The 21,584-nt window shown below is 40.5% G+C and overlaps 1 protein-coding gene across 4 annotated transcripts in view; it reads left to right on the top strand.

Annotated features, from left to right (window-relative positions):
- Positions 1-696: 696 nt before the first annotated feature.
- Positions 697-21,584, top strand: part of LOC309575612 (L-threonine ammonia-lyase-like) — a 32,216-nt gene continuing 11,328 nt past the window's right edge. Inside the window, exons 1-9 of one of the 4 annotated variants that reach the window (XM_082286210.1) lie at positions 697-929; positions 5,915-5,941; positions 9,159-9,501; positions 12,583-12,699; positions 13,591-13,832; positions 18,009-18,174; positions 18,625-18,721; positions 19,600-19,675; positions 20,373-20,498. In XM_082286210.1, coding sequence (XP_082142336.1) covers positions 829-929; positions 5,915-5,941; positions 9,159-9,501; positions 12,583-12,699; positions 13,591-13,832; positions 18,009-18,174; positions 18,625-18,721; positions 19,600-19,675; positions 20,373-20,498 — 1,295 coding nt within the window. In that variant the 5' untranslated portion in view covers positions 697-828. Of the gene's footprint in view, positions 1,124-5,914; positions 5,942-9,158; positions 9,502-12,582; positions 12,700-13,590; positions 13,833-18,008; positions 18,175-18,624; positions 18,722-19,599; positions 19,676-20,372; positions 20,499-21,584 lie in introns of all 4 variants that reach the window. The other 3 variants (XM_082286208.1, XM_082286211.1, XM_082286209.1) reach the window with 3 other exon arrangements.

The following is a 21,584-nucleotide window of genomic DNA, read 5'->3' as shown; positions in this document are numbered from 1 at the left end:
TTTATGATGTGTCTGTTCTCTATCTTGGAGATTAGGATTTTGTATGCTTTCAGCAGAAAGCAGAGGGTACTGAGGGACCACTCATATGTGGAAATGGACACCTGGTCCATCTCAAAGCAGCCTGGAGACTGCACTCCATCAAGAATATATTATTTTTATATATATATATACCTACACACTTATATATTTATATATAGATATATAAACCCCTATATATAAAAAGAGAAAACAGACATCTATCTATATAGATATAGCTCTCTGTTGTTACTGTCTTTCCTCTAGATGGTCTTTCTTTTTCTTTGTGATCTAGATACCTGTATTCTTCTGCTACAGGGACTTGTGCCAAGAGAAGATCTGAAGGAATTGAGCTGTCTCCTCTGTGCCTCAGCCATGAGGACCCATGTCCCTTGGTGCTGCCTTAAAGGACCCCTGCAGAGACTCAACCACCCCAAACCTGGCGTCCCTTTCCTGCTGCTCTTCCTACCAGAGTCCTGCTGCTCAGTCATGGGCCCTGCAGCAGGTCGGGATCATGGTCCACAGCTAAGCAGTAAGTAACTAAAGCTTTCAGTGTCCTGCTAACAGGCGTCACCCAAGTATAATCCAGGCCCTGACTCAAATTGACAAGGACAGGTTGGGCTCTGAAATAATCTCTTTAAATAGCGGCAGCCATCTCTTTTCAAAGGCACTTCCCCCCCAGCCAGTGCTGAGAGCTGCTTACAGCACGCTGCCTGCTATTTCCCACCCAGGCAGTGCAGGGCTGACACTTCTCACAGGCAAGTGTGTCCCCTGCCAGCTGTCTCCCAGCTTTGCTTTGCACAAGGAATTACAATGAATTTTGCAGCACAGTTTATCTACTTCAAGGTGCTAAAAAACAGAAGTCCCCGGGACTGCTACAGGGAAGATGAAGACTACGACCCTTTCTGGCAAAGGTTGGAGAACATTGCTGTCTGACTTAGAGCTAGAGTGCTCCTTTGTCCCCCTCAGGGGTCATGGTCAGCCCTCGGGCTTCACCCAGGGCCAGGCCCACGGACATGACAATCCCTGGACCCCTTCTGCCTCCTTATGGTGTCGTAGTTGGAGTTTTGCTTCGCCTCGTTGTTTATTTAGTCGCTGTGCTGTATAGGTAATGCTTTCTTTTTCCTTTCCTTACTTTCTTAAAAAAATCAAACCAAACTAAGAAACCCCAGGAAATTGTTTGTAATTTTCCATAATCTCACAGGGTTCTGTGGATATGAGTTGCTCTTGGAGTTATCCACTAGAAGAAGTAGAGATTTGAATATTTTTAGCCTGTGGAGTTCAGCTTTTTTTATTTCTTCATGAATACAGTATCAGAAATAGCCCTAGACAGGCCAATGGACTGCTGAAAATTTATCTTGGGATAGTCCGTGTCAGATCCTGTTATTACAGTTCTGTGGTTGTCTTTGTTATGGTGCTTATGGCGATCTTAAATTCCTGTTTTCAGGCTTGGATGGTGCAGATGGAATTTAAGAGTCATCTAGTGCCCTTGTGTAGCATGAGCTGAGGCTGTGCACACACATGGAATGGTGGTGTTGTGCAACCCCATTCTTAACCTTTTCCATAGTTTGTTTCTCCCTCAGTTTTATTATCTGGACACCACTAACAAGATCATGCTCTGGTTTTGCCAGATGTGGTACAAACAAGGGCCAATTCTCATTTTCTGCTTCTTCTTGTTGCATATGTTGCTAACACTTAAAACATAAATTTTTTCAGTAGGCCTTGTGCTGTTAATAAAGGGGAAGACAAGGTCCCAGCTCTGCACTGCAAAAAAGGGCTTGCCCAAAGTCACCCGTGATGTGACCTGTTATGCAGTGCACTGTGAATCTCCTTTCAGCACAGGACCACTCTTTCCTCTAGTTTGAATTGTGCTATTTGTTCCTAATTACGAGTTAATCATGGAGATGTGTTAGTCACCAGAAAACCTTTAGACTCAGAATACATTCAATTTAGGAAAAAGTTTAATTGCTTGAAGAGTTTTAGCTGCCAAACTGTGTGCAGTGTTGGATAGTGATCATTTGACATTCACAGCTGTGAATGTCTTATAAGAATTTTTGAGAGGGATGTGTTTGTTTGAGGGACAGTTGGTTACCACTTCTTCAACAGTTCCATGATGGGTGGCCTTGTGAATTCTTCTTGCTTTCAGATTGCTTTTTCTAGTGTTATCTATTTAGCAGTTGCCACCCGGTTGCCATTGCCAGCAGTAAGCAATGATATGTGCATAGTGTGTAGAGAAGAATGGCAATAGATTATGACCACAGATGAAGGCAGATAGAGTGCTAGGCTCAGGCACTGATAAATCTGACTTACTAAAAGTAAGGAGAGATTTTATCAGAGGTGATAAAACAGCTTGGTTGTTTCCTACATGAGCTTGAGCTTTCTTTGTGTGTGTTGCTGGTGCAGCATCACACAGGTTTGTCAGACCTGTATATGGTGAGCAGAGTTATAAAAGCCTGCTCAGTCTCAAGGCTTGGTTATTACATACCTATCTGTGCTGGGTGGTCACAGTGCTTACACTTTTGTCATGCAGGCTGGTTACTAAGCCCTGATCTGTTTGTCCTTAAGACACTCTGATAAACAGTCCTGCGGAAGTCTTAGGCAAGTCACTGGATCTGTCTGCGTCCCAATTTCTATCAGTAAAGTTGAGCTAATATTTGCTGAACGTGTCTTTCTGCTTAGGGGAAGGTGTTGGTGATTCCTATGTGATTTAGGAACAACCACTTTGCATAGGGTTTAGGTACATAAATGCCAGACACGCATTTTATATTTCCATCCTGTATGTGCCACTAGTTGGAGTGATACAGTCTCGAATGGGTGTTTCTACTAGTATTACACAAAATACTCATAATTCAATTCAGTCATATTTGAATGCAGTGTTGTCTTTGATGTGTTTTAAATGTATTGTCAAAGAGATCTAGTGTGTTCCTTCCCCGTGCCTGCAGGGGTTTACTTGTCACCCTGTAGTGGTGTGCAGGGCACTCAGACACTATACAGGGGAATTCCTGGCAGTGAAGATGACATCTGTTAAGATGCTTCTTGACATTTTATCTCAGCAAGCCTCTATTTTTCTACCATTTGTCTTTCATAAAGTCCCACTTGCACAAGTTGCTTAGATGCTTTAAAAAATTGCTACTATTGCAGTATTTGGGGATGGGTAAAAAGGTAGAAGAGGAGCTGAGATGGAACAGGATGTTTAGGAGCTATTGGGAAAGGGGATTGCAACAAACGAGGAAAGTATCAGAGGGGTCTGGGAGGCTCAGGCATCAAGAAGGGTCAGAGGAGACAGCACTGGGACATGGAATTAGAAGGATTAATGGAGCTGGAGAGGTTCTGGGTAAAAGGGATTTGGATGAGGGAAAGGGCCCTCTCTGTCATATCCTGGGACTGCCTCTTTCTCACTTCTGTAAGAGGAAATCCCAGCCTCAGTCACATTGCAGTCATAAGCCGAACACACTGCTACCTGCAGCAGGCTGCTCCTGCTGCTTTGCCCCCTGTGCATGATCCATCTCTGCTCAACACTTTGAGGAAAGAGGCAGAAGTGACTTTAAAGGGGTCACCTTTTGCTTTAATAAATATTCTGAACTTGCAGGCATCAGATCTGAACCCAGTTACCTGAAAGCAGATGACAAATGTGTCTAAAACTGTGTCTTAACAATGTCTCTTGGTCAGTGTATTCCAGGAAGGTCTTCAGGGAGCCTGAAGATCATGGCAGCATATAAGGCAGGGTATAAGCTTAAGAAACATGAAAAAAGGACAAAATTAAAAATCCACATGTAGAGAACATGTGCATATGAGTTTGAAGTGAAATTCAAGTTTAACATTTTGAGACTGCTTAGCCCAAGCTGGGCACTGGAGTTGGAACTTCTTGTCATGGCACAGTCTATAAGGATGCTAAAGTATTCTACAGAACTTGTACCATGCTACCGTTGTCCACAAAAATCAGATTCCTTACCTGGTGTGCAACAAGCCAATAATTACACAGTGAGAGAGCCATTCATTATACTTGAGACATGCACAAGTGTTCTGTGGATTCCACAAATCGAGCACACCAACTATCAATGCTTTTTACTATCTATATGTTTTAACAAACAAAGGAATCAGCTTTCATTTGCTATAAGTTCTCTTATTAATTAGTATTCTACCTTCTATTGGTTAATGATTCTCTTGTTTCTCATGCTAATTAGTCCTCAATGCTCAGTCTTTCTCTTCTTTTGGGTCAATGGTTTCTTGTGTTGGTGGTTGGGATCTGCCCCTGCCAGAATCACCTTTTGCCCAGTCGGAGCTGATTTCAGCACAGCTGCTGAGTTGGCTTTGTTAGTTTCTTCTTTATCTTGGGAATTCTGCAAAATATCCTTGGGGCCCATAAATTCTGCGTTTTTTGTGTCCACTATCAGTGGAACATCCTTCTCCCCAGTCTTTGTTAACCACCTCCTCTGAGGTCTGAGTTCACTGAAGCATGTCAAGCCCTAAACATTACCAAGGTAATTCTACTAACGAGTAATTTGCTTTTCTAGCACATGACATCACTTAGAACTTGTTAGCTGCTATCTGTTCCATGGATTAAATCTCTGTTCTTGCTGATTGGTCTTGAAATATACAAAGATCAAGCATCAAAGAGCATCCTTTCTTAAGAAAATTTTTACATTTCCGCATTTTGCAACACTGTCAGTCCCTCTTAATAGTGAATGTGTATCACTGTGAATGCAGATAATAAAAGCTGCTGTAGAAATGACAAAGAAAGGCTGAGTTTTCAGTCTTATATTAAGATTAGTTTCCTTTTGTGATAATTGAATTTCCATCTGTGAAGCAGTACAGAGGAATGTATGTCCATAATTCCAACTTCATGTCTGCCTCAAAACATGTTGTTGTGACCCATTTTGAAAGCGTAAAAGCTGCCAAATGGGCCAACTGCTGACCTTGGGTACATCTGAAATCAAAATGACAACACTGGCTCAGGCCAAAGAGCAATCCTCCTCTGTTGTCCTCTCTCTAGTGGTGGCCAGTAACAGAGCTGAGAGAAAAATAAAATCCACCTAAGATGCTTTCTCTCATATGCATTCATGGAGTTTGCCAAGTGCTCAGGGGCTTCCTGAACCACAGATTAATTCTTGAATGATATGGAAGTAGTGATCAACACACATTTAGTTGCACAATTTTTTTAGGAGCCCATTTACATAGTTGTTCTTCATAGAGTCCTCTGGCAATGAGTTCTGCAAGATAATTATTTTCTCTAAGAAGGGAAATTTAAAATTTTCTCCCTGATACTTTCATGTGATCTCCCCCTAACATTTATACTGGGCAGAGTGGTGACTAGTCTTTCACAATTTGCTATTCCCTGGACATCCGTGATTTTGCAGATTTTGCTCCTTCCGTTTCAGAAGCTGAGGAGATCCAGTGCTTCAGTTTAATCTGTTTAGTCTGTTTCATGGGTCCTGAGGGAGGCAGTCTGCACGTGCTTCACCTGATGGGGACATGTAACTGTCCATCCTTGCAGGATAACTGCTTGGACACTCCTTTCTCTGTCTAACGAAGGCAGCAATTGTGGTCTTTAGGTATAGTTGCATTACTGCTTTTTATCTTCCCAAAATTATTTTTGCTGGTTTTATTATTTTCTTCGTTTGTTAATATTACTATTTTTGAAAATTTGTTTTACCTAGTGCTGTTTAACTTGATGAATATTATCAGTATGTTCAAAAAACCAAACTGGAAATAAAAAAATTATTAATTCCAAGCTGGTGCTTTTTATTATTTTAGGAGTACATTTTGGTACACACTGTCTTTGCATTGACTTTGAGATTTTAAAGTATGTAAAGCTATCTACTTAAACAAATTATATTTTTTCCTGTGCCTTAATTATTTATGGAATGCCTGCATATGGATCTTCTCTCTTTTTTTCCAGTTATGCTGAGCAGCTGTTCTTGAAAAAGTAGGTTTATAAACTGTATTTTCATGTTTGCTTTTACTAATCACTTTAAAGGTAAAATGTTGTAATTTATAACCATGTAACAAAGCTTGCCAGCTGGGTATTTGTTTTATGTCTGGAAATAAACAGACCTTTCAATGAAAACTTTTGACAAACTCCAAAAAAGGAAAAGCTCCATTAGAAAGGAACAGTGTTTTATAATGCTGGGGTTTGTATTTATATTGGCTCAGATCTTCATCTGGTGGACATGATTGCTGGAGTAGGGGCTATATTTTGTTACTGTGCTTGAGAAGTCACATGCTGTGTTTTTGTGAGTACTTGCATGCTTTGCTGCCTGTTTTGGCTGTTCCTGTAAAAGAAATCCATACGGATCTCTGCCAAGTATGTGAAATGTTTTTGAGGCAAGAAGTACTTTTGACCCAACAGGGTCATTAGTTGCCCATTTGTGATATGTGATCAAACCTCAGCCCACTGTTTACCTTGGGAGTTTGAGAGCTCTGGGAGGGTCTGTGGCACATCCAGATGGGCTCAAAATGGGAAAATGTCATTTTCTCTCATGTAAATGAAATACGTGGGTGTAGAAGGAGAATCAAAGTTATTCTGAAATAAATACATGAAATACATGTATACAGTAGAATGATGATATCCCCTTGTTAAAGAGGCTGATGACCTTTCAGATGCAAATGTATGATAGTGTTCATATTAAATATTGAGACAGTAATATTTCAGATGTACTCTAAACCTAGCTCAAACCTGAGAAGCCTATACATATTTTACAGGTTTTGTTCCTCTCTTCCAATGGTCACAAGGTGTTGTCTCCATTGGAGTCTTGAGCAGATACTCACTGTTCATGGGAGTGGTGCTGCACATCAAGGACTGAGAATTTGATTTACTTCCCTCCTTTTTTTTCCTGCCAAGAAAGGGAAACCTAAGACTAGGGCAAAAAATCTATATACCATTTTGGTCTCTCTATTTGCAGATGCAAATATTTGATGGCACTAGTGTGGTGAGGCATTACCATGCACTTCTACTTTCTCACAGAATCCTGCTTCATCAATAAACTTCTTGTGGTCATCTTTGGCTGGGTTTTTTAATGGACTTTTTGATTGCAACAGATGCAATGAAAAATGACAATTGTTCTTCCATCTCAAATGGCACTTGGATAAAAAATTTGACCCATAAAATCACGAACTTTTGATCTGCCTCTTTTCACTGCATATGCCCCTTTAACCCATTTCCAGTGTAAGAAACATAATTCCTTGCTAATGCTTGCTAAATATTTTAGATAGTGTGTTCAGAAATAAGATGTATCTGTTTTTCCTTTTGGAGTGGTTATGGGAGTCTGTGATATGGAAAATATTTTTTCAGAAGGAGGGAGGTATGGAATGAATCCTAACAGCGCTGTGGCCTCTTGGATGCTGCTGCTGTTGCTTCTGCTGGGGGCTGTGCTGTAACAAGTTCCTGAGGAGGCAGTCTGATCTGGGTCTCAGCTTTGCAATAAGCAGACTAATGTGCACCCAAATTAACACTGGAAGCTTAATATCTTTATAAGTGTTCCAGCTATCTAACCCAAATGGAGCAGAAGTGCAGAAAAGTATAGAATAGAGCTACTTGATAAGTTATTTGATTTGAAAGCAGAATGCCTGCTGTTAGGCTGTATCAGCTTTAAGATACAGTATTGGGAGAATACTTTAAATCAACAAGTTTCAACATAAACAGGTTACAAATGTGTATATACGTTATTTATTTATCTTAGAAAATTAGCATTCTCATTAATTTTGGAGAGAGAAGATCTTGCTACAAAAATTGTCTTCTGTGAAGATATACAGAATGATCGATGCTATTGGTATAATACTTGATTCTAATAATAAAACATTTTGTATTGCCCCTATTGTTATGTGAATTCCTCAGTGGAAAAATTGGAAGTGTAATAGGAAGCAGAGGTACAGGCACAGATTATTGATACCATTAAGGAAATGGATGATACTGCCCAAAGTGGGGCAGTTGCTCAAAAACCAGATATTTCTAAATATTTAAAAATTCTTTTTGGAAGTTGTTGCAAAGCATATTACAGTGCTGATCACTGCTGTATAACATGTGCTTTATCCAGCCCTGCTGATGGATAACTGCAAAACTTAGACCCAAATTATTTTAGGAAAAAGGTAAATAATTTTTGTTGGAGATAATACTGGATTCTCTGACATAATTTAACATGTTTGTCTTAGAAAACCATTTCAACCAAATAGATTAATAGTAAGTCACATAGAGGAGCTTATACCATAAGTGTAATCATAGCCACAGACCAGGGGTGGTATCAGCTCCTTTCCAAATCACTGGTCTTCTGCTTAATGCTCCTTTCCCCCATAATAATCTCCAAATTCCAAGAATACCTAGAAGTTTTGCATTTATCTGTTAACAGGACTGCAAAATCCTGCACTACCATACATTGTTCCTTATGAACTGAATGCTATGGACCAGAGAGTCAGGCAGCTGAAGGTAGCAAAACTGGCAAATTTTTGTAGCAGTGTTGTCTCTCCTAAGTTTCTTGGGGAAGGAGGTTTTTGTGCCACCACATTTCTGCCATATCTACATGTGTATTTACCTATGAAATGTTAACCCACAGATCAGGAGACCTAATTCTTTAGCTCTGTAGGAGGATATAATTGTTATCCCTTATCAAAGTAATTTCCTTCCTGTCACGAGGCAGCTGATGGCTGTCAAGAGTACTCTCTGCAAGTATGCAAGGGCAGAGAGCAGACCTCTCGTGCACAATGTAGTGGCATTTGTTACTGCTATTAATAGTTTATGGGAATGGTCTGCAGCAGCTACTTGCCTTTTTTGAGAAAGATAGAGTTGCATATAGAAAATAGAATTCCAGTTATTCTAAAATTTTTGGAAGCACTGAACCAGGATCATTGCCCCTTGTGTACTGAGTACTAAGGAAGGTCTGGCTGTCCAGACAACACAGATGATATATTTCTTATTTTCTTGGGTAGGACAGTTTCACAGTTTGCCCACGGGCTGGGTTATTTGTGGCTTTTCTAACAGCTGGAAGGTTAGAGTATCTGTCAGTGCAGCTACGTCTAGGTAATATGACAGCAGTAACTCAGTCTGCCTGTTTGTTGCTTGCAAGGAGTAACTGAGATGTGCATCCTTCTTAAATGCTTAAATCCTTTGATGATCTAAGCTTTTCTAACAAGTTTCTTTTGTTTGTTTTCAGGGATGACAATAAAATAAAGAAACAAGATATCCCAGCACTTTGTGATCTTCGCTGCTGTAAGAATGTGCCCGTAAGAAATGGCCTTATTGGGCAAAAGCCACCCTCTATCAACCCCGAGAGACTGAAGGATTTTGGTGAGGAGGATTACCTGAACGGGGATGTGAAGACCTGGGAAATGAAGATAGTGAGCCGAAATGAAGAGTTACTTAGGGATGCCCTTTCCTCCATCCCTCAGCCGAGCAGTAGGACCAGCTTGGCAAGCTGTAACAAGCTGATTCGATTTGAAGACATTAGTGCAGCAGCCTTCAAAATCCAGTGTGGTATTCAGAAAACCCCCTGCATGGTAGGGAATCTTTATGGTTTTGCATTCTCTCACTGTTTTTCTTTTTCCTTATGAAAGCTGATCAGAAATGAAGGAAGACTATGAATTGCAGCAGACAGATCTGTGTAAGAAGACTCATGTTCATATCAGTTGTATTTAACTGTCAATAATTTCTTCTTATCTGTTTACACTAACTTAAATCCTCAAAGATTGCAGTGACCTGTAAACAAAGGCTAAAACACATTAGGCATAGACTTAATGCACTGTGGTATCATGCTCCCAGTGAAAAACTCCTGCCACAAGGAACCTGCGTTGGAGGTGGCAGACTACCAGCATTTGGGTAAGCACTCTTGTGGGAGGGTCTGGTTTGGAACCAGCCCTTCGGTTTGGAGAGTTTGAAGGTACAGATTTCCCTTTTCAGTCAGGCCAACCAGGAAGGGCTGGATATGTTCTGTAACCAGGTGTTTCTGCCACAGGTGTCTTCAGCAAAATAAGGATGGTAAGACAGACACATACAAACATGTGCACCTGTTGATCAGCCTAAGTATAGAAATGACTGAGATACTCCCATCAATGTACAAGATCTGCTAAAGCATAAGAGAAGTACAGTGGCAAGCTGTACTGTATTTCTGCACTTTTTCATAGTGTATTTCTACTGCTGGGAGCTCTTCAAGAAGGCTTCTCTGGGCACTCTGTGGCTAATCTCTTTTCCTTTTGGTGTGTCAAGCTAAACAGTCTCACTTTCTTTAGTCTTTTTTAATGAACTATGCTTTTAAAATTATCAGAATAATGGAAAACCTATGTCCATATAAAAACCTGTATATTTTAATGTGAAAATAGCTTATGACTGCTGTTGTTCAAAGCAATGTTCCTGCAGAAGTCATTAGTGCATTTCATGCATTGACTCAAAACAGAGTGGTGTCAAGAAAAACACAGAAAACCTTTAACTCGTCATTGAGAGCCCCTTTCAAGGACATTTATTTAGATTAAAAGGAGAATGTGACTATACTCCAGTCAGTTAATTGAAGGGAGAAACACTTTGCAGGGTGATTCCTAATCTGCAAGTAAGACCATGGATAGAGCATCCTGTTTCCTTAGACAGGAGTTTGCCTTGGAGCTGAGATATGGCATCATGAGTGAATTGTAACATGTCAAAGGGGTAGTGAGCATAAGAGAACAAGGAGCTGACATTAAATTGCACACCCGGTTTGGCTACTGATGAAGGATATGTAAGGGCTGTTGTGCTAGCTTTGTGGAGGCCAGAGGGAGGCTGGGCTGTTTGTTGTATGTTAAACATGATATCTGTAGTCCTTAGATAAGATCACGGTGACTAAAGGGAAATCTTACAGGTTCAATGGGTCTTATGAGGTCACACATCAGGTCAGTTCAGCTGAAAATAGCACTGATGCCTGCTTTGTTAGAAGTAATTGCTATATTTAGGCTATATGAAAAAAGCCTCAGTTAAAGGGAGATGAAAAGGATAACTTAAAATACTGAATATCAAAATTAAAGAAAAATATCAATCTAAAGTACACCACCTTGGGGGGTAAAGAGTGACTTAATGACATAGTTTTAAGTGTAGTAGACTTAGCAACTTTATTATTCACAGCATTCATCTCCTTAAATCCTTTTTCTGATTGTTCACTCCAGAATCCAAGATTCTCTACAAAACCAAGTATGGTATGTGAAGAACTAGTAGTGTTTCTTTTATAGTGTTCTTATTCTGTTTTGCATAGACATTCTCCATAGATTAGGATGTTTAGGATATAAACTATTATCCTATTAGTGTACTAAGCACTTTCCATTGTTTCAATTCTGCAGCCAGATTTGCAAAGGAGCAGCAAGTGGTAGATCTTATGTCACGATTTTCAGAAGCAAAATAGAGAATCTGGCCCCACCTATGGGTGAGAAACTTAACATATGCTTGTAAATCCACTAAAAAGCCTTGAAACATTCACCTGAAACATGCAGTTTAACTGAATACTTCAAAGCAAGTATCTGTTTCAGATATATTTAGTTTACATAAATTCACTTGGAAATCCCACAGTCTGAAAAACATGTCAGTACATATTAGTGTATACACTATACATTTTATGTATGACACCGCCAGATATTGCTTGAGATAAATATTTTGTCATGCTGTTTTTGAATCTGTCTCACTTTGTGACTTATCTTAAATGAGAACTTGATCCCCTAAATCACCAGGGCCTCATTTGCTTTGGCAGCCAATAGAGGAGATGGAGCCAATTCTGAAATAGAGCTGCAGTAAGCCTGGGGAGCTGGCACCCACAGGCTTTCTGCAGCTCTATTTCATAAGCTGTCTAGTGTAAAACTCTTGGTTTAGTGAATATGATAATAGGAAATTAATATGTTGATACATGCTGGGAGTGTCTTATTGTAAAACTTAACAAATATTTTCCGTTAAAAACTTTTAAAAATCATGCACTTGGGCACTGCATCACATGTAATGTGCTTGCTAATTCCCCTCAGCTCAGGCATCCTTTCTGTTCCAAACACTAAGCTTTTCCAAACAGCTGCTGCTTACACTTGCAGTCCTGGGAAATAGTTTTTTTATTATTTCCATCTTTCTTTGAGTAAGTGATGTCTTCACTCATGGTCTACTGGCCTTAGGATGCAAAATAGATGACATTCAGTAGTGAATCTGTGGCAGAAGCCACAGCAGAGCCATAATGGGGCTCAAGGAGGAATTTTCTAATGGCTTTCGCTTTCGTATCTATTAGATGATGACCTTATTTTTTGGATATTCAATATCCAGTTCTGGCTAGTGCTGGAAACATGGGTTTTGAGATAATTGAAAATATTTCTTTTAATGCCTGTATTTGAACAGTAAGGCTCAGACAAGTGCTATTTTCAGAGCTCTTAATGGCATGTGGTGCTGTGAGTTTGAAAATCACTTCTATAGACCAGAAGGACCTGGTAGGTAACAACACACTGTCAAGTATTTCTAAAGAAACAGATGACAGGTTTTACTTCTTAGAGTTCATGCACAGTAGAATTCGCACCTCAACAGGCAGCTGATGGAGTGTGGGAGATTTTTCTTAATAGTAGATACATTGCCATAATATTATTTATCTACTCCAGTATTCTAGGCTATCCAAGCAGTATGGGATGGACATCTACCTGAAGAAGGAGTTCCTCCAGTACACGGGATCTGTGAAGGAACGGGGTGTACTTTACCTTCTGATGTCATTGCCTCAGGTATAGCAAAATGTCAGCATTCAAAAAGAACTAGATTAGTTCTGCTTCACAAAAATGGAGCAGAGTTGGAGATAAACTTACCTCTAATCTCCATGGAATCACAGTGTTTCTTGTCTTTAGAATCATTCTACTGAACACAGCATGTAAACACAGGGCTGAATGTAAAATACTACTTCATTTACAATTGGCTGATCTGCTGGTGAAATTCTTAATGTTTGAAACAAAAGCTTGCAAAATGGAAACACGAGCATTTTCCTGTGCCATTTAGATGCAAGTGGTTTCATGTGTACTGTGTTTCTGACATGTTGAAACCACCAAACTAATGGGTGATGATGAAATTGAATTACAATGAGTGATGACAAGGATCTAGATCACCAATTGATTTTGTAATGAATTTCAGTATTCTTACATGAATAGCTTGTTTATCATTTGTCATAGGAGGTTACTGAGTCTCTGCAGCAATAATTGTTGTAATAGGCATGAGACAGCAGCCCAGAGCAGTGGTTATTCCTGCCTTTTGTAACAATATAAATTAAATCTTCTATTAAAAGGAAGCTTGAAATGAAATAATTTCATACAGGCAGAGCAGAGATATTGGCTCTGAGGGACCAGATATCAGCTCTTCTGTGATCAGTTGGAGTTTTTCAGCTCTTTCCAATGGAACAAGAATTGAACCCAGAGGAGTGCAGGCACAGGGGTTGATCTTGTGCTGTTTTAGCTTTGTGTGTAAATCTTGAGATCATACCAGACGTGCACACACTGTACCCTAATATCCTGATTCAATCAGCTAGTAAAGGGCAAAAAGGAAAGCAGATCATCAGAATGATCCAGGATCATATGGGACAACTATGTGACACTATATCATGTGCAATAAGCAACCCTGTTTTTTAGGATCAGCAAAGAAAAGGGGTGATCGTGGCTTCGGACAGTAACTTTTCCATGGCTGTCGCTTACCATGCCTCAGAGCTCCGTATTCCCGTGTTTGTCATCGTGTCAACCAGCACAGCTCCGGCCAGGGTGAAAATGTGCCGCGACTACGGTGCCATGGTTATATCCTACGGCACTACAGCTAAGGATTCCCAGGTGCACGCAAGGAGGCTGGCGCAGGAGAATGGCTACCTCTACCTTGAAGAGTAAGTGAAAGCCAGGCTCAGTGGAAAGATCTGATTAGATGCTCGCACAGCTCTGCAGAAACAATTAATTTCATTAAAATGTTATCACAGCTCATCAAAATGCTCCTCTTAACCTGGAATATGGACACTTACATGCTCCCAGGCACAAATCATGTCTCTTTGTAACAGCTGGGCATGGAGACCAAAATTAAACAGTCTTCTCTTCCCCTAAATTAGGCAAACTTTGTGATTAGCGATTTCTATGGGCTAATATGATAGTGGCTGTAGGTTAATTCTTCAGAACTCTGTCGGAAAGCATTAAGGCTAGTGTTCATTTCTGGTCTCTCTCTTTGAAGTTAGGTGCGTAGAAATTAATCTTTAATGCAAAGAATTCAGTGAGAAAATGTGGAGCAAGAAAAGGTTAATGCTCTAAGGTTTGCACATATCTGGTGTGAGGAACAAAACTGATACTGCCTTTAAAAAAAGATTATTAAGAGGCTACTTCACACAAATACTTAAAGTAGCTAAGGATGGGCTTAAATCTAAATTTGAACTATTTGAGGTCACTGGACAAGGCAGATGTAACAAAAACATGAATGAGATAAGACAGGCAAAAATACTTAGAACAGATACATTTTCCCTTTTCTCTTTAATCTCTGTAGACTCTCATGCATTTCTGCCCTCCCCTGCCCCCCTTTTTTTTCCCCCACCTCTCTTCAAGAAGGATTTCCAAAAGCACAGAGGGGTGAATCATTAACAGTGGTCCATCCCTCTGATGCACTGAGGTGGAATGTTATTTTCCCCCTACCATTGCTGCTTCTGTGCGGGCTTCATCCCGCTCTTGGTGTTTGTATGGCATCTCCTGCAGTGAGTGCCCATTCCCCTCCAGCTCCCAGGCACTGCTGCCTTAAACACAGTAATAACAAGTGGTGTTGCTTGGGAAGAAGATCCCAGAATGAGCAGAACAGAGGAAGTCCTCACTTCTTTCCCAGCTGGTGTATTGGGAAGGCAATATTAGAAACTGTACTGTTCAACTCCTCTGCCAGCTCTGCCAGCAGCCAGTGACACACAGGGCTGGTTCGTCTGCCTGGTCTGTCACCATGGGCACAGTCTTGTCCCAGACTGGGATTTCTGGTGGGGAATGAGGTGCCCTAAATCCCAAAGAATTTTATACACTTTTAGGCTCCTTTGAAAACCACAGTTTTCCATAATTTTGTGATTTCCAAGTTTATGTCAGCCATTTTTCTATTAATGTGTTAATTTCCATCTAGCTTGCATCAGCTATCACATTCGCACACAAGAACTAAATTATTTTATTGTAATTTGATGTGTAATCTTCCCTCCTCCCCAGATAATGATTTAAGATACCTAAGGTAGATATTCTCATGTCTTGAAGCTCCAGGGACAATGCATGTGTAGGACTTCAGCATCCAACACTGAGGAACTCTAAATGTACACACTACCATTAATAATATTAAAGCACTCTGATTTATTTCAGGTTTCAGGTTACAAGAAGCAGAGTTATTCAATCTGTGACTATGTTTAATTAAAACCTCACAGATGCAATTTTTCACTGAAAAAAAAAAAAAAAGAATAAACCCCCACTGCAATTGTGAGCCTTTTCATAGTAGGATATCTGAAAAATATTTTGTTAGGTGTAGACTGGTATTTCCCAGTGTAATATGGGCCTTTATGGATAGCCAGTCTTCTCCAGTGTGGGTCTGACACACATTCTTTGTCACATGCCAAAGCTACTTGTAAAATACCAGCTGATCTCTCAAGTGTTAGACTGGAACTTCCGAAATGTCATTTTATTTCACTTTGATTCTAGCTTCTATAAAATCCCCAGCAATTTGGTCTCTGGGTCTCCTCACCCAGTCATTCATTCTGCCCTTCCTGAAGCAGATGTTACGTGACTGTCTTTGGCTGTCCCTGCATGGGCGATGCCCTGCAGCTGGGTGTGTCATTGTCAGCTCTTCCCATTTCTTCACTGCAATTAAAATACTGTGTCATGAAAATGACCGTACAAGAATTGAAGTAGGTGAAGGACACTTTTTACCCAGCTGCAACTTCCTGGGAAATCCCAGGAAGGAAATGTGATTTTTCAAATTGGAATTCAATCATTTAGTCTGCCTAATTGCTGCCTAGGTGCCATGAAAATTTTACTAACTATAGGGGCTCAGGACCTCATTATAAATGCAATGTGACTATTGCCAATAACTAACTCAGTACTTCTGTGAGGATGTGAGAAAGATTCCTTTGTGAATCAGAGAGGAAAGAGTGCTGCAGATTGAATTACACACCTTCCTTCCTTGAGAGCCCATTTTTCTCGTGTAACTCCCTATCTAAATGCTGATCAAACCTGCTCATTTGTGATCTGGTTAGTCTGTTACTCTATCCACAAGACTCTGAGCTGCTTACTTGGGACAGATGGGAACAGAGCCTTCTAGCTGCTACACCAAAACTTCATTGGAAAACTGAAGCCTGACAGCCAGTCTTTGATTACTGATGTATCATACATTTCAGAAGACAAATATCCAGGTTTCTAGGTCTGGCTCAAAAATGCTTGTTTCAGTCTAAAGTCTTTAGATTTATCTGCCCTGTTCCCTCATTTTACCTCAAAAGCATATGATATTCAGAGATGTGTTTGCTTTCATAAAGCAAAAGTTATCAGTCACAATGCAAAGAAAATCACACATTTTATTATAAAAGCTGAAGTCTGTTCAGTGATCTGATGTTTCAACTGGATGTTAGCAAGGAAAAAGTGATGATCTGAATTTTTGATTCAAATTGCTAACAGTTCTCCATGCCCAGAGAAGTCTCGTTGGGACAGTTTTCAGTTGTTAGAGAAGCTTTATTCCTACATTGAATAACCCAAGCCTTCATTCATTTTTGCAGCTTCCTGTGTAGCCCATGTAACCACGGCAGGGGTAGCTCCACAAACTTGGATCTGAATCTTCTTTGGAAATAAGGCTCCAGAATTGTTCAGGAGGATAGTGATATATTTTGTCACATATAAGAGGAATGTGAGAGCTCCTCTGGTATCTTGATAAAGACAATAAATACAAGGATTCAGTTACCCATCCCACTATGGTTTCTTGCTTTTGCCTTTGGATGTGTTACAGGAGTTGAAGTTCAGTAATCCCATCCTTTCTTATGTAGTTATGCATAAGTTATAGTAGTATACATATAGTAGTAGTAGTATACATATAGTTATGTAGTTCCTTGCCCTGAGGAATTTTCTGTGTCTTGATATATATGCGAGGTAACTTCTCAAGGGCCTTGGTCTCCTTGCAGGAATTTTGTGCTCCTATGCTGAGCCTCTCTGTGCATGTCTAACAGTAATAAAAACAGTTTCCTAGTACCCAAACATCCTTGGGTCAAGTAAATTGAGTAAAGTCATTGGATCTATAATTCTGTTTGCCAGAAAAAGCAGAATGTACAGAGAGCTCGTATTTCTTTTCTTATATATAGTTCTACATTTACGTCATTGCTAGCTTGTAAATAAAATGCAAACCAGCTTTTAGAAATAGATACAAGTCAGTCATGAGACTGTATAGCAGAGTTATCTTCCATTTTTTGGTACTGTTTGTCCCTATTCTTTATATTACATTTGCCTGAAAGTATTTTACCAGTGCATATTTTGGCATGACTAAATGCTTCGCTTACCCTTCCAGGGTAAGGCAAAGGTATCAGATATTGGCCCTGGACTATGGAAAGACAGCTCTAGCAATCTCTTTGGTATTTGTGAGGTTGAACACACCGCTTAAATCTCCTGAAAATTTCCATTCATCACAAACACTAAATCCACTGATAAGTAAAGAGGAGATTTCTTTTTGAGGCTTTGCTTGTAGTTTGGACTGCAACATTTAAATTTTAGGGAACTGAAGGAAGTGATGGCAATGGAAACATGACTTCTCTCTGTAAACACCTGATAACAATGGGAATTAAGTGCTCTTCAGTCTGAAGACTCTTTGAGGGGCTTGTCTACAGTGTGAGTTTTCTCCCAGCAGGTAGCAGCAGGCGATGGTCCATCTGATGGCACTGTCCTGTTGCATCACCTCCTCCCCTCATATGCTGCAGATTTACTCTCATATTTATCTTTTTCTGGTGAACAATGTCTTGAAAGTAGTAGATTGAATTATTACTGCACTGACATCTGTGACCCCTGCTGATCTGTGCCCTTCCTTCCCACAGGGAGGATAGTGCTGTCTACCTGTCAGGCCTGGGAACCGTGGGGCTGGAGATGTACGAGCAGGTGCCAAAGCTGGATGCAGTAATTTTCCCTGCAGGAGGCCACTGTGGCTTGCTGGCAGGGTCAGCTGCTGCACTCAAACACCTCAACCCACATATTTCTATAATTGTAAGTTGTCTTTCACCTATTAGGTGTTGCATTTGGGGCAGCTTTCACCACAGCTGTTTACAAAAGAAACTGGTATCTACTGACACTTCCAGAGACTGCATATGCTGGGGGCAGGAGCTATCTGATCCTGTGGACTTTTGCCTGTGAGAGGACCCTGTAAGAACCAGGAAAGGTCCTGTCCCTTGGCTGTTTGGGTGGATTTAAGAGAAAAGTGTGGGAAGACTTTTCCAAAGCAAATAAAATCCAGTTCTGTTTACAAATAAGTTCTTACTGGAAAAATTTGGTCCTAAGTAAGCCACAAAATAAGTTTAGTGATAGCATGATTGTTTTGCAACTTGAAATTAATTGTTAATTTGAAGAAGAAACTTTCTGTAGGTTTTGCTGTCTGATTTGGTGGTAACTTCTGTTACAACTGGTTCTGTAAAATGTGACAACATCTCTCTTCCTCAGGGAGTTGAATCTGAAAGTTTCCCAGTATTGCAACAGTCCTTAAAAGCTGGCCACCCAACTGAAGATCAGGCCTGCAACAATCATCACTTCTATGGAGGTGAGAAAATGCAGTATTCTTTTGGAGGTAAAATAAAGGTTGTAACAGATTTCTCCAGCTATATTACTTTCTTATTTCAGTTCAAAGATATTTTAAGGGAATTCTCTGAAGAGTCAGAATTTAGTTCAAGTTGTAAGAGCAACTTCTGCCACATTTCCCCCCACCACCCTGATGGGGTACAATACTATTTCCAGTGTGCATGGAAATATGAGAGTATTTATCTGAACATTGTGCTCACACGCAGCATCTAAACCTGTGAAGTCAATAGGAAAGCTCTTGTGTAAAAGACTAATTTGTGAAAAGGCAGGAAAATGATGCAGCGCTTGAATATTTAGACACAAAGCTGTTCTCAGAACAACAGTGTTTATAAATGGTTGTTTCCATATCATTTGCTCAAAAAACCTCAACTGTTAAGCAATTTAAGAACATCCTGTTTGCCTGATGTTCAAATCTCTGGAAGTTTTGGATTAAATTGGAGTTTTATAAGAAACTTCTAATTTCTCTTGATAAGCTCTGCCTGTGTCTGCACTCTTAGCCAACTGTCCTGCTAGAGCTAGCAAGCCCAGTGTCATTCTGGGGTCTCCTCTCCTTCAAGCCTCAGTGAAAAGCACTGGGCTGCAGGGTCATTCTCACACTGCAACAATGCCAGTGAAGTATCAGAATTTTCTTGAAGGTGTCCAAAATGGCAAAATCTTCTTGTGAGATTTTTTCTTTTATTACCAAACACATTTCTGTTATATGAAAAAAATCAAGCAACTTAAGGTCATGTAACAGCAGTGTGCTGCACTCATTAAAGGTACAGACCAGCCAGGACACTAAAAAATGTTGAATATGTCTAAAACAGCAGACTTCATATTTTTGTCTTTTGAAATCTGCAGATGTGAGCGGAGTTTGCTTTGGCAGCAATTCTTTGCAGCTGACTGGGAAGCTTGTGGATAAAGTTGTTGCTGTGAGGTAGGTGAAGAAAAACAGTGAAATGAATAATACTGGAAGAACATTATTGTATATGAAAAATGTGCTGTACCACCAGGGTATGGTTCTGCATGTGCAGTGGAGGGCGGGTTGGCAGGAGTTGCCATCACGCAGAGACTGGGAGCATGGCAATGGGTACCTTTCCTTTCAAGAGGGGCACTGGAGACATTGAACTCAGACCCCCACAGCATAGAATCACAGCATATCTCAAATTGGAAGAGACCCATGAAGGATCATCAAGTTTGACTCCCTGCTCCTCACAGGACTACCTAAGACTAAGTGATATGACTAAAAGTGTCATCCAGACTGACCCCTTGGCCAAAACTTCACCTGCCACCACTACCCAGTCATGCTCTGGGTGTAAAACTTGTCCTTGTGTTCTACAACACTTGTCCTTGACAAACCTCTTCTGAATCTTCATAAAAAGACCAAATTTGTGGAATATACTTAGTACTAGGACTTAGGTAATATATCTAAAAAAAAAAAAAAGCCATCCTGTCTTTGAGTTAATAATGAGTCTGAGGTGTACATTCACCCCCAGTAGCACACTGTTCTGTTACACCACCCTGTGATCATATGTATCTGGGAAGATGGCAAGAACCCAGTTACACATAAATGTATTATCTTCTGTTTTTGGGAGCCCATTTGATTTGTTTTGACCCAAGTCTCTCGCTTTCAGGGAGGAGGACATCCTCATTTCAATGCTGAGACTGCTGGAGTATGAACGAGCCACGGTTGATGCTGAAGGGGCCATAGGACTTGCAGCATTGGTGGCAGGGAAGCTGCCTGAGTTGAAGGGTAAAAGGTACAGCAGCTATTGCAAATAGGGAACTGTGGAAAAGCATGGGATTGAGCACCTTGGTCCCAGGTAAATGGTGAAAAGCTACTTCTTCTATGGGTGACAAAGCAGTTCCTGCCCCTCAACTGGCAAGGGCCTCATTGGTGGCAGAAACTTCAGACTGACTAGACCAGTCACAGGTGGTAAGACTGTGTTGAACCAGACAAATGCCAGCCTGCAGACCTGACAAATTTTGTCCCTTTCCTCGATTCTCAGATGTTTGGGGGAAAGGCAGTTACAACTCCACGAGGCATTGTCACACCTGCCAGGACAGTATCCTGCTCTTGTCATCCTGTTGTCTCCTCTCATTCCACTTGTGGAATCCAGCCCTGTCTGTGGTGGGACAGGAGCTAGGCTGTCTGCTGCAGTCACCCTGTGTCACCTCCCGGTCCTGAGAAGTGACACATAGTCAGAGGGATTATCCTTGTGCTTAGTGTTGAACATGTGGGTAAGTGCTGCCTTGCCTCTCAGCTTGAGGACTCAGCACTTAAGTGGATTGAGCCTTGGCTCAGATCATAGTCCAGAATGTATTTAAACTTACATGCCCTCATGACAAAATAAAATTTCCAGTGCATAGCATTGTATACTAAAATACTGCTGAGGCAATTCTTCAGAAGAGGCTGACAGAGTACACACAGAACAGCAGCAGTTTTCAGTATAAAATAAAAGGGAAAATGCAGGGGTTTGGTCTCAGGTTGGATTTGGCTCTGCAGAGAGAGATTTTCATAGACTAATCATATGGCTCTTCACTTGCCCTTCAAAAATTTCTGCACTCATTTTTTAGGGCTGTGATGAATTTAATCAATGGTTACAGAAAGCTTTGAACATACATATTGATGTCTGATCAATAAGAGCCTGAAACTTAGAACTTCCAGGGGAGAATTATGTCAAATTTTTAAAACTTGAAACCTAGACCTTCAATTCTCCAGCTAACTATCTCTAACAAAACTCAAATGTCCAGGAAATTCAAAATGAAAACAACACTTCAGGCCAACAAATGCAGCCAGCTTCTAGGCCTTGCCTACCCGCTCAAAATGGCTACTGAGAGCCAGG

The sequence above is a fragment of the Coloeus monedula genome (assembly GCF_965178545.1).
Source record: "Coloeus monedula genome assembly, chromosome: 8".
Taxonomy (NCBI): Eukaryota; Metazoa; Chordata; class Aves; order Passeriformes; family Corvidae; genus Coloeus; species Coloeus monedula.
This window is presented reverse-complemented; position numbering and strand designations above follow the sequence as displayed.